At 33.2% G+C, this 12,808-nt stretch overlaps 1 protein-coding gene across 1 annotated transcript; it reads left to right on the top strand.

Moving 5' to 3' along the window:
• The first annotated feature begins 10,277 nt into the window (after nucleotides 1-10,277).
• LOC111702054 (pectinesterase inhibitor 10) lies at nucleotides 10,278-11,233 on the top strand. The gene is made up of 2 exons (XM_023473613.1): nucleotides 10,278-10,717; nucleotides 11,139-11,233. Exons 1-2 carry the CDS (start codon nucleotides 10,385-10,387, stop codon nucleotides 11,208-11,210), a joined length of 405 nt encoding a protein of 134 aa, XP_023329381.1. The 5' UTR covers nucleotides 10,278-10,384; the 3' UTR covers nucleotides 11,211-11,233.
• Nucleotides 11,234-12,808: the final 1,575 nt, after the last annotated feature.

A 12,808-nucleotide genomic window follows, 5' to 3' on the forward strand; every position in this document is an offset into this window, starting at 1 on the left:
GTATTTTTCATCGAGTACAAGATTTGAATTTTTTATCGAGTACAAGATTTGTATTTTCATTGATTACAAGATTTATATTTTTTAACGAGTACAATATTTTTGTATTTTCATCGAGTACAAGATTTGTATTTTTCATCGAGTACAAGATTTGAATTTTTTATCGAGTACAAGATTTGTATTTTTCATCGAGTACAAGATTTGAATTTTTTTATCGAGTACAAGATTTGAATTTTTCATCGAGTGATAAATTTGCATTTTTCATCGAGTACAAGATTTGAATTTTTTATCGAGTGCAAGATTTGTATTTTCATCGAGTACAAGATTTGAATTTTCATCGAGTACAAGATTTGTATTTTCATCGAGTACAAGATTTGTATTTTTCTTCGAGTACAAGATTTGAATTTTTTTATCGATTACAAGATTTTTTTCATCGAGTACAAGATTTGTATTTTCATCGAGTACAAGATTTGAATTTTTCATCGAGTACAAGATTTGTATTTTTCATTGAGTACAAGATTTGAATTTTTTTTATCGAGTACAAGATTTGTATTTTCATCGAGTACAAGATTTGTATTTTTCTTCGAGTACAAGATTTGAATTTTTTTATCGATTACAAGATTTGTATTTTTCTTCGAGTACAAGATTTGAATTTTTTTTATCGAGTACAAGATTTGTATTTTCATCGAGTACAAGATTTGTATTTTTCATCGAGTACAAGATTTGAATTTTTTATCGAGTGCAAGCTTTTGTTTTTCTTCGAGTACAACATTTGCATTTTTTTTTATTGAGTACAAGATTTGTATTGAAGGTTGAATTTGGACTTTTCTACAAGGTCAAGTCTTTAAAGATCCTCTTTAATAACCTTTAAAAATCAAATTGTTTGATTAAATTGATTTATCAAATAAGAGCAGATTTATATTTTAGAAATAGATAAATGTTTTCATGAATATGTCCTTTAAAGATTATTTATCGGAGGATTTGAAGAAAATCTCACATGGAATAGATGAGGTAAGTTCAGACAAGAAATGCAGTTTAACCCAATGCGACTTTTTCAACTAATTCGCTGAACCAGCACATGAGAAGAAGCTTAACCTGTTGTACATAATTGAACTTATTTTTACCCTTCATAATTTCCGATCCTTTGTAGAGTCGAGGTTTCACGATTACTAGTTATTTTGTTAGATTATAAAACTGAGATGGAATTTAAAGAATTTGAGCCGCGGTTTAAATCCGCCAAAACCCGGTTTAAATTAAGGGCCGGCTTAAATCTTGAAACATTTGATACAATTTTAAGTGGAACCAACCATATTTAAGCCGCGGCTGAAATTTAAACCGCCGCTCAAATTCTTTAAATTCGGTCACTGGACACATTTTGGATTAAGGGATATTTCCCCAAAATATTTATTGTTTTTTTGTATAAATGTTTGCTTTATATATTTTTTAAAAAGAGCAAGGTAAAAAATAAAGATTTAAAGATTTGTAAAAAAATAGCAAATTTTTATTTTCTAAAATTCTAGGTTTTGCCTGATCTGTTTATCAGTGGGGAGCAGGAGGCAGAAAACAGAAGTATTCTAAACCTTCATAATATTCAATTCCTTGGTAAAAACCTCATTAGAAAAAAATAATTTTAAGTTTTTAAAGAAAAATTGGACACTTGCTTCAAACTCTAATATTTTATCTTTGAATGATGACATTTATCTTTGATATCACGAAATTTTAAAAGGACTGTAAGCGTTATTTCAAGTGACCTTCCATTTTTAGAGGGGCATGTCCGATTTACAACGATACCCTTTAAAATTTTGTTCGTTAAATGATTTCGTAGATATTCTTATTTATAAACCGGGAAATTACTGACTGACTGTCGGTACATTTGTGAAAGAAAACCTTTAGAACATACAACGATGAGATATGGAATATTCGTTTAGCTTTCAGACAGAAAATGAGCTTTTTATGGTTATAAACAAACTGAAAAAGATACTCAATGTTAGTTACATGAAACAAATTGTTTAATTCATCATCAAGCTTTTTTTACTCTAATAAAACCTAACTCATTTTTTCTTACAGTTGCCGCCCATGATACTATTAACAGAGTATTTAAGGTTGGTAATCTTTTATTTATATACTAGTTCACATTGATTTAGACTGCTATATACTAGTTCACATTGATCTAGACTACTATATACTAGTTTACATTGATCTAGACTGCTATATCCTAGTTCACATTGATCTAGACTGCTATATACTAGTTCATATTGATCTAGACTACTATATACTAGTTCACATTGATCTAGACTAGTACATACTAGTTCATATTGATCTAGACTGCTTTATACTAGTTCATATTGATCTAGACTGCTATATACTAGTTCATATTGATCTAGACTACTGTATACTAGTTCACATTGATCTAGACTACTAAATACTAGTTCATATTGATCTAGACCACTATATACTAGTTCACATTGATCTAGACTAGTACATACTAGTTCATATTGATCTAGACTATATACTAGTTCACATTGATCTAGACTAGTACATACTAGTTCATATTGATCTATATACTAGTTCACATTGATCTAGACTACTATATACTAGTTCATATATTGATCTAGACTTCTATATACTAGTTCATATTGCATCAATTTTAAGTATTTTATTATGGAAGTTGGTGCTTAGCTTACAGGTTTAGATTTTCGACTTTAATGTGAAAGTTTAGATATTCAGTCAAAGCTGGGTTCTAAGCTAGAATATAAATAATATATATGAAAGGAAGATACACCAGGATTCAGGAACCTCCTGAATCTAATGTACGCAAAATGTGTTCTGAGAGCGGATATTGTTAATTATGTACACTTCATCTCGATATCCTACGCGGGCACTTAAATTTATGGATTAATGAATGATCCCAAGTATTTACTATGTTTGTGAATAAACTCGGAGCTTTAAGACACATGAAGTTATTAAAACAGATTTGTTTGTAAATATCTAAAACATAGATATTCTTTCTATATAGCCTTAATGTTAGTGATTACCAGTGTTTAATAATGATTTATTGTCCCGGCTACGACTCCTCACATAAAAACTGTTTCAATTGTGTTTGATCTCCTCCCAAGCAGTACACAGATTTAATACTAATCAGATTATGAGGTTACTGTTGTAATTGATTGGTTCTAGAGAAGTCTAAGAGAAAATTTTCCAGGATTTTTTTTAATAAGAAAGGAATTGACTATTGAGTCTGTGTCACAAACTAAAATTTTCTTATCGCTATATATTTGCAAACTGATGGTGTAAATCTTTGATATTTCAAACTTAGATTATTTCATCAATCGGAATTCATATTTTGAAATATTTAAGGTCTACGACATTGGATTGCAAAGATATAGGGATTAGAAAATCAGAGTTTGTGGCAAAGACTCAATTCCTTTAGCATAAAAAAAATTAAAGTGTCTTTGGACCAGAATTCAATAAATAGCTAGACAATGTTGAACTACATAGATCCTATGTTGAATATTGAACCACCTCCTTTCAGCTTCACCTGGCCAACACGTCTACATGTGGTTTAATTATATTTCTGGCTATTTATTAAATCTGGTTTCTGAATCCATATATCTATTTATTAATAATTGTTGATGTATAATTAAGGAAAAAGAATATTTGTTCTTGAATGCTGCAGACAACCCATCCCAGAATATCCTGAAGTTTGTTCCGAAGGTTTGTACGTCACGGAGCTCACTAGAAAATAAAAATGCACAACGTCTGCCAGCTTTTAATTCTTCATATCCCAGACAAAAACAGAAAATACTGTCAGCTATTCAAAATCGACCAGAGGCCGAATTTACAGAATTTGAGCCGCGGCTTAAATTTAAGCCACGGATGAAATATGGTTGATTCCACTTAAAATCGTATTCAATGTTTCAAGATTTTAGTCGGCGCTCAATTGAAACCGGTTTTTGGGGGATTCAAGACGCGGCTAAAATTCATTATATTCGGACTCTGCAGGTCTCATTAGTTTTGGCATCACTTTAAGTATCAGTGCTGCATATTATTTCAAGAGAACCCCCATTTACTTAACGCGGCACCCTTTTAAATGAATGAATGAATGAATGAATGAATATCCACTTTTGACTATTTTGAAAAGTGTTGAATTCTGACAATTTCTTTCCTTATTCTGCCATAAAAATGCGCACATCACTTTTCATAACAACCACAATTGAAAATAATCACATTTTAGTTTTATAAAATAGGATATCTCATTTATCATGATCCGACAAAGCTAGTGTTGTGAATCGGTCATGCTAATTTTTAACTGGAGAACCGACAGAGATTTCTTTTATTATTTAAAAATAGTTACAGTATTCCCTTCATTAAATTTTTCCCACTTGTTATAATACTTAGGGATTCTCAAACCCCGGGACTTTGACCCCCGAAAATCCCTCTTTCAAGAAAGGAACAATCTTCCCTAACATTTATTTTATTGCATTTTTAAAATAATTAGTGATAGTTATTTTCATTTTTCTAATTTTGTATTCTTTCTTGGTTATTTCTATTTAATCCTCGATTCTTACTAGTTTTGCCTGTCTTACTTTTTCTTATATTTATTCTTGCATTTGCTTAGCTACAGGGTATCCCACCAAACATGACAGTTGGTAAATAGTTTTGAATGTCTTCTTCCATATACTGTATTAGTCTTAATTAGATATTAAAGACTTTTTGCAGTTTATTTCTTTAAAAAATGTTTAACTCATATATATTTTACTGTGAAATCAATTTTACATAATATAACTGTTTCATAAAAATTCTTATTAGTGTCTTTAGTATCAAACAACTTATCAATTATAGAAGACATTCACCAACTGTCATGTTTCGTGGGACACCCTGTAGTTGCATCTGATTGGATCTAATTTTATTTGTTGTTTTTGTGATAATCATTTTGTTTTAGTATTCAGGATCATTGATTTTCTCTCAGAGTTTCAACGAATAGATTAAACCTTACAAAATCTTTTGTTTCATAAGTTTGTGTTTTATTAAATATTATTTTGCAAAAATCAATTATTCAGGTCAATGATTTCGTGCATTTGAGAAGGATTCAAGGAAAACCGGTTCTCATCTATTGGTAAACAAAAAACTTCATCTGTTTTATGCAAAAATATAATTATCTAAATTTGTTTTTAGTAAAGCTGGAATATCCCGGTCTGCTTCTCTTGTGGTAGCATATCTTATGTCTGCATGCAGTCTTGGTTTAGAAACAGCTATCTTTATATTAAAGGTATATGGTCTGCAAGCAGTCTTGGTTTAAAACCAGCTCGCTATATACTGCATGCAGTCTTGGTTTATAAAAATGTCTCTTTATACTAAAGGTAGTGTCTGCATGTAGGCTTGTATTAGAAACAGCTCTCTTTATACTAAGGTCAAATAGATTGTCAACCTATTTGACTAAGGTAGTGTCTGCATGCAGTCTTGGTATAGAAACAGTTTTCCTTATACTGTAACCAGTAAGAGCTCATAGCTCAGAATAGGGATAGTTCTATTGATGTAACCCATTCAGTTCTCATACGGACCCGGAGCTGAGCTCAGATTGGATAGTTCCATTGATGTAAACCCTTCAGCTTCCTCATGCAGACCCGGAGCTAAGCTCAGATTGCAATTAGTTTAGTCTATTAGCATGGCAGACTATTAGCTCTTTGTATATTTCTATAGGTCGGACGGAAAGTAGGACGGATAATAAACCACCTCGTGTATAGTGTATTCAGATATTTGGTTCGTTAAAAGATGCCATCCTAGAAACCATGATTTAAATGCGTGGAAAATCCCAGCCGCCATCGACCTCAGGTTTTATTTAAAGCTCAGGCCAATAGGCTTGCTCCATAAGGCAGCATGAAAATAATTTGCCAGGCTAAAGCCTTATCTATGGGGAGTCTCGTCGAAAAGTTGGAAGAGGAAGGTTGATTCGCCATATGAGGCGGAAGAAAGGCGGAGAGTCCGTCGAGATCTCCGGCTTTATTCCAATGAGTATAGTACCGAATTTAAATATTATCTGTTTTTTTATGCTCTAAATACATTTTCCCCCTATACTTAGTAGAATTATTCATGTTAGGCTTTAACATTTCTTCAACTTTTTATCGTAACAATACTAAAGATAGTGTCTGCATGCAGTCTTGGTATAGAAACAGTTCACTTTATACTAAAGAAAGTGTCTGCATACAGTCTTGGGATAGAAAAAGGTCTCTTTTATACTGGATAGTCGCTGCTTGCTTGCAGCATTCTTTATGAAAGACTGGTCTTTACTATGAAGTCTGCCATCTGCATGTAGTATTAGTTCAAAAACAGATTGCTTTATACTAAAGGTTAGAGGTCCTCATGAAGTCTTGGTTTAGAAACAACTCAACTTATTTCTTATTTCAGGGTTCAAGAAGCATCGCAAATCCTTCCCAGGCATTTCTTCAACAGCTAAAAGAATTAGGTCATTCTCTTGTTAATATTAACAAAAAAAATATTTGACTAGTTTTAACATAAAATCAATTTAAATGCTATTTAAATTTATATTTTTACAGACAAAACAAAAAAGATAAAAGAGATATTTATATAAAACCATAAGTTTGAAACCCATTAACACTTTAATCTAATTTAGAGAGAACAAAGTTGGAACAGGAGAGAAAAAGAATTGCTAAAAGGTATAAAAACCTAAACAAAATAGTTAAATAAATTAAATAATGTTATCTCAGTGGATAATTTTTCATTATTTTAAATACATTTTGAAAGAAATATAAAACAAATTTTGCTTTTTTGAAATAAGAAATGCAACAAGAATTCTCTAAAAATGCTTAGGGTGCATTTTTAGATGGAAGCCAAAAAACATTGACATGAAATCTTACAGAAAAGGTTAATATTAGCGGATCAAGACTAAAATACTGGATTTTCAGTTCATTTCATATCATCATTTTATTTTATATAGAAATTGACAAGCTATTTAGATGTTATTTACAGCCATATAAAAATTACTCTTTTTTCCTTTGCTAAAACTTTTTAACTGAACGAATGAGTAAAAGGTTATATTAGGAGCTATTAGGAGTTGGTTCATCAAAAACACTTCTATTAAAAGTTGATGAATTATAGCTAGATGAAAGGTGGAGGAGATAGAGTTTGTTTACTTATTACTGTGACATATCATGGAGTACTTAGAACTGGTTTAAATCAAGTTTAAATAAACAAGAATTAGTAAATAAGGCTTTTGTTTGCAATCTTTGTTATTGTTTTAACAGAACTATATCCTAGCAGATCAGTCATAGTACAATAAGTTTACAGACCCTGTCCCGTTTACCTTGGAAAGCTAAATGTGTTGAACATCTCTAGGTACGGAGTTGAACAGATGAAGAAGGATGATCTTGAGATTTGTAGACTACTTACCAGGTTGGAGAGGAAACTGAAGAACGGAGAAATATGCCGGGTAAAGGTTAAATCAATCTTTTTTAATTTTAAAATGGCTCTGGTTGCTGATGTGCATTAAGTTGCTCCGTTTTTGGTTCGTTTATTTGGACTTTTAAAAAGTTCCAAAAATTCAAATTCAAATGAGGACGTTTTTGGTTTTCCCATAATTTTGTAGATATTAATGGACTTTTGTAGTTGAAAAGGGTTGAAAAGATAAAAAAGATAACAAAGGAAACTATAGAAAATAGGTAAAATGTAATTAACATGGAAAACTCGTTTTTCTTTCTAAAAACTCCCTGATATTTAGTGGTGAAATAATAGGATTGTTTCTCAGGGTTTATGTGAGTCTAGATCACAGTGCCCTACTCACACCTGCTGTTCACCTTCTAGGTACTATAGTATCATTAATGTATAAAAAGCAATAATTATAAAAAGTTACAACTTTTTCGCCTGAGCCACATTCTCATTTTTTCGTTTGAGCAACCTGGAAACACTCGTCCTTTCATTTTTATGTTTTAAGAGTGTCCAATCCTTGATGATAAAAGTACTCTTAAAAATCTGGCCGCGTTAGAGCATAAAATAAATGAACATTTTAAGGGCATAGGAATCAAAAACTAATTAAATTGAAACAATTTTTTGATTTAAAAAACTCGATATTTCAGGTAACATTTAACATGACCAGATAAAATTTTTTTTTTCTAGGATTAGACACTTTAAAAACATAATAACAATATATTGAAAGGACGAGGGTTCCGAGGTGGCTCGAAAGTTGGGCGAGATAATGAGAAAAATGTGGCTCGGACGAGTAATTGTTGTGTCTGGCCTTCCTCCCCATTCTAGACAGAGATGTCACTAAAAATTTACGCGCAATAGAAAACCCTTTCTGCAGCTGTAACCAAACATTTCTTAAATTCAGAAGATTGAAAGCAATTAATTCACATTTGGATATTAAAAAATGTCACCATAGCAGTAATCCTATGTCAGGTTTGGTTATATTGTAATTCAATGTAAAGTGTAGATAATAATTTTTCAATTTAATCTTTCCAGGGGAAGATACAATATTCTCAGGTACTCATAAAGTTAAGATTTAAATCTGAAATAAAAGATATTTGTTAAATTAAAAAGTAAAATAAAAAAATTAAACTTTATTGTATAAAGACGACCTGAATCTAGAGTTGTTCTCAGACGAACAGAAGCAAAAGAAATAAAAGGTAAATTCTAAACAGATAAAAAAAAGATTTTCATGAATATTTTTGTTTTAGAGAAGAGAAAACTTGTTCATTCCTGGCCTCTCATTCAAAGAACAGATTCAGGTTTGAGAGTTTTTTTTTCCGGCTGGGAAAATACAATTCTTTAAACCAAAGAAGAAAAAAACAATTCCGCTCTTCCATCTTTGAAAATACGGTTTCATATTTCATTTCTAGATATTCTATCTAATCACTTTAATTCAATTTGAAACTTCGCTAAAAAAATGAAGGGGCACACAAGGTGAGTAAAAATGAAGGGGGTACTCAAGAAGAGTAAAAATGAAGGGGTACACAAGGTGAGTGAAAATGAAGGGGGTACACAAGGTGAGTAAAAAACGGGAATAGGATCGTTTTAGAAAACACTTCAATTTTTTTGCAGGGTTTATGTTTTAGGTGGAAAAATAGTGAAATAAAGTGAACCAAATACAAAAATATTTTTTGGAACATAGAAAAAAAAATCCGCGAAACATTACAGCCTGAATATGGTATCCATTTAATTCCTGAAGAAAAGATATTTTTTGCGAATGTTTCTCGGATTTTTATGTATATACCAACATCTTTTTCGCATTTTTATCATAACATTTTTAGATTTTTTGCTTTAATTATGACCCCTGCTATAAGAATTTGTGTTGTGTAAAACAACGCTAATTTCTATGAGATCATTTGAATTGTAGTATATCTAAGGAACACATGAAATACATCTGTCTAAAAATAGGTGTAACAATAGGCGACTATTGGTATAAAATTTCAAGAGAAAATGATTATGGTAGGGTTTTTATCCGTGTTTGTATATATGTATATATTCATTTGTATATTTACAATTTAGAAGAAATGAGGGGAACTGAGAAGGTTCTTCCTTCTGGTTTACACAAATCTTCAGACCGATATGCTAACCGGCCTCGTCCGCAGTCCTCGAGTCCACAGAGTTCTCCTACCCGACGTCCTCTGTCCACAAGTCTTCAGAGTTCTCCTACCCGACGTCCTCTTTCCTCAAGTTCACAGAGCTCTCCTATCCAACGTCCTCTGTCCACAAGTCTTCAGAGTTCTCCTACCCGACGTCCTCTGTCCACAAGTTCACAGAGCTCTCCTATCCAACGTCCTCTATCCTCAAGTCCACTGAGCTCTCCTATCCGACGACCTCTGTCCTCCAGTCTACAGAGCTCTCCTGCTCGACGTTCTATTTGTCCTCTATCCTCCGATTCTTTGATTCATCCTCAATATCATTCCTCGCTGCCTTTTAAAAGTGCTCCTTCCTCCCCTCCTCTCACAAATAATCTCTTTCCAAGCTCCTTCAAACATCCCTCCCCCCCTCTCTTCAATAATAATTCCGTGTCCTCTCCTGTCACTGATCCTCCTTCACCTTCTTCTATCAACACTTCTTCTTCTCCTCACTTCACAACTCCTTCCCGAAATATAACTTCATTCTCGTTTTTTCGACATGATTCCCTTTCTTCGTCGGACTGCATTCCCGGTATCAGTTCTCCATCAAGAGATTTTTTCAGTCTTTCTTCAAGAGGAGGCAGTCCGCACTCCCCTCCCTCTCAAAGATATATAACATCGCCTTCTTCCTCCCTACCCTCCCGACATCTCCCTTCCTACGACATAATCCTTCCTCCCCTCCCTCCCAGCATATTCCTTCCTCCCCTCCCTTCCGACATAATCCTTCCTCCCTTCCCTCCCAGCATATTCCTTCCTCCCCTCCCACCAGACATATGTCTCCCTCCCCTTCCTCCCAACATATTCCTTCCTCTCCGCCTTCCCGACATATTCCTTCCTCCCCTCCCTCCCGACATAATGCCTCTTCTCATCCTTCCCGAAATACTCCTTGCTCACCTCCCTCTAAAACGACGTCCTTTTTCTTTCTATCCTTCCCTCCTTCCAAACGCAACCACTCCTACCAAGCTGCTCCCGTCTGCCAACCTTCCGGAATTGCTGGAAAAGCCCTTACCTCTCAAACCAACCCCTGCTCCTCTCCTCCCGTGTCTGTTTTGAATTCGTCCCTGCTGCATGGCTCGGATGAAGGAAAACCATCTGACAGCTCTCGGGTAGGCACGTTCAGAATTACACTAATTGCATGAATATTTAAAAAAAACCAGTCGGATCCATTCCGTTTGTGTTCCATAGTTATACTTCAAGTAAATTGAACTTCTTTTGTCTATCTATATAAAGTAGTAATCTCTGTTAAATGTCCGAACATAACTTAGGAACCCATTGACCGATTGCCCTAAAATTTTGGTCGTGCAACTCAGTAGAACCACGGAAATGTTCTTGGTTTAGTTTAACAAATCTAAGTTGACGGGGTTGACTTTTATAATATGGGCAAATCTGGGTTCTCAACCTGGTAACCGTTACGGCCTTTACGAAGTAGCCTGACTGAAACATGTTTCGTACATTTTCAATATTATATTTTAAACGGCCAGGCAAATTTTGTAAGTAATTTATGATTTAATAATTAGATATTTTTAGGTTGTGTCCAGACCGCGTTGCTTAGTGGATTTTATCCTCCGTAGGAAACCAAGAGATTTGAGTTTAAAATGAGTTAATAAACAATCTCAGTAAAATTTGTAATTATTTTTTACAAAAGGGACCGTTCATCGTTAGGGATCAGTTTGAGAAAATCAGTTTTCATTGCTTAATTGTTACTTTTTTATAGCTTCGTCCATATAGTTGAAAAAATATTTAATAATAACTCATAGTTGCTAATATAATTTATAATTCTCGTTGATTTCTATGCACTAAACGTCTTTATGCAGACTTTATCATTTAAAAAAATTTATTTTTCTTTTCTCCCTCCCCATGCTCTAGAAAATATTTAACAATTCTAAATATTAAAAAACTAAAAACTAATATATATCTATTAAAAGGAATTAAAAAAAGACTTTTGACAGAGAAGTATATTTATTTACAAGAATACATAGTGTACAAAAACATAATTAGAGTTGACACTATGTACAACTAGTACAAAGTACGTGAATTGTATCTTAAAGGTTTATCCAACCTACTTCTATGTACATGTACTTGAGACAACATTAAAATGAAGTAAATATATATATTGCTGGTGCAGATTTTGTTTTAGATTACCAGGAAGACCAAAACAATATTTTTAAATTAAAATTTCATTTTAATATTTGCAGTGTGCAATTAAATGAATGACCCAAGTCCATGTACAGTTTTAGTGATCAGCTACAAAGAAAAGTTATGAGAGAAGTACGTAAATTAAAATCAGAGAGTATCTAAATCCACGTTTTTGGCACTCAAGTTGAGTCATCAAAACCTTGAGAGACATGACAACAAAAATACGTGTAGTAAAAAACATAAAATGTTTTGATTAAATAGCTTGGAAGAGATTTTACTTGGAAGAATACTTTGAAATCTTGTACTTGTACTTTGGCAAGAACCGATGTAAACAAATAGTTGGATAAGCTAGGGGAACATTCGGTCAAAAAGAACACAAAAACATGCCGCACATTACATCATTTATACGTTTATGTACAATTCCTAATTTACACCTAGAGTTGAAACGATTTCTTTGATTTATTTTACTAAATCGAATTCGTCTGGGGGGCCGTGGGAGGTTTATAATTCTATTTCACGAAGGAGTCGAGTTTTTCCCACAATTTCAAATTTTTATAATCTCGACCTAATCTTTGCAAGCTAAGCTGAAAACTCTTATATTGGATGGATACATTTAATCCTGATTACTAAATCATGCCCACGTGGACAATTGATTTTCTGCTTAATCCTATATTTTGGATATCCTCCCTGGGCCCGACCAATGAGAGTTCTCTTGTTAATTCCGAGCAAAACTTCTCGGCTTTTTATTGGCTGTTCGGCTATCGGCTTATCGGCTTATCGGCTATGATGATTTAAAATATCAAACTGCAGGGATGTATACAATTCGATCTCCCCCCCCCCTGAAAGGGGGAAAGAAATCAAAGGCCCAAAAGGAGGGGAAGGGAAGGAAAAATGGAAAAAAGGGGAAGGGAAAAGAAAAGGCAAAGAAAAAGGGGAAAGAAAAAAGGGGAAAAAGAGAGAAAAATGAAAGGAAAAGGGGAAGAAAAAAGTAAAGGAAAAGGGGAAGAAAAAAGTAAAGGAAAAGGGTAACAGCAAAAAAAGGGAAGGGGGAAAGGTAGGGA

This window comes from Eurytemora carolleeae, unplaced genomic scaffold (genome assembly GCF_000591075.1).
Source record: "Eurytemora carolleeae unplaced genomic scaffold, Eaff_2.0 scaffold23, whole genome shotgun sequence".
NCBI lineage: Eukaryota > Metazoa > Arthropoda > Copepoda > Calanoida > Temoridae > Eurytemora > Eurytemora carolleeae.

Excerpts from the sequence above, each read along its gene's own strand:
- LOC111702054 (XM_023473613.1), top strand. The coding sequence starts at position 10,385 with ATGTCTCCCTCCCCTTCCTCCCAACATATTCCTTCCTCTCCGCCTTCC. Across the intron at positions 10,718-11,138 it reads AACCATCTGACAGCTCTCGG|GTTGTGTCCAGACCGCGTTG; the intron begins GTAGGCACGTTC and ends AGATATTTTTAG.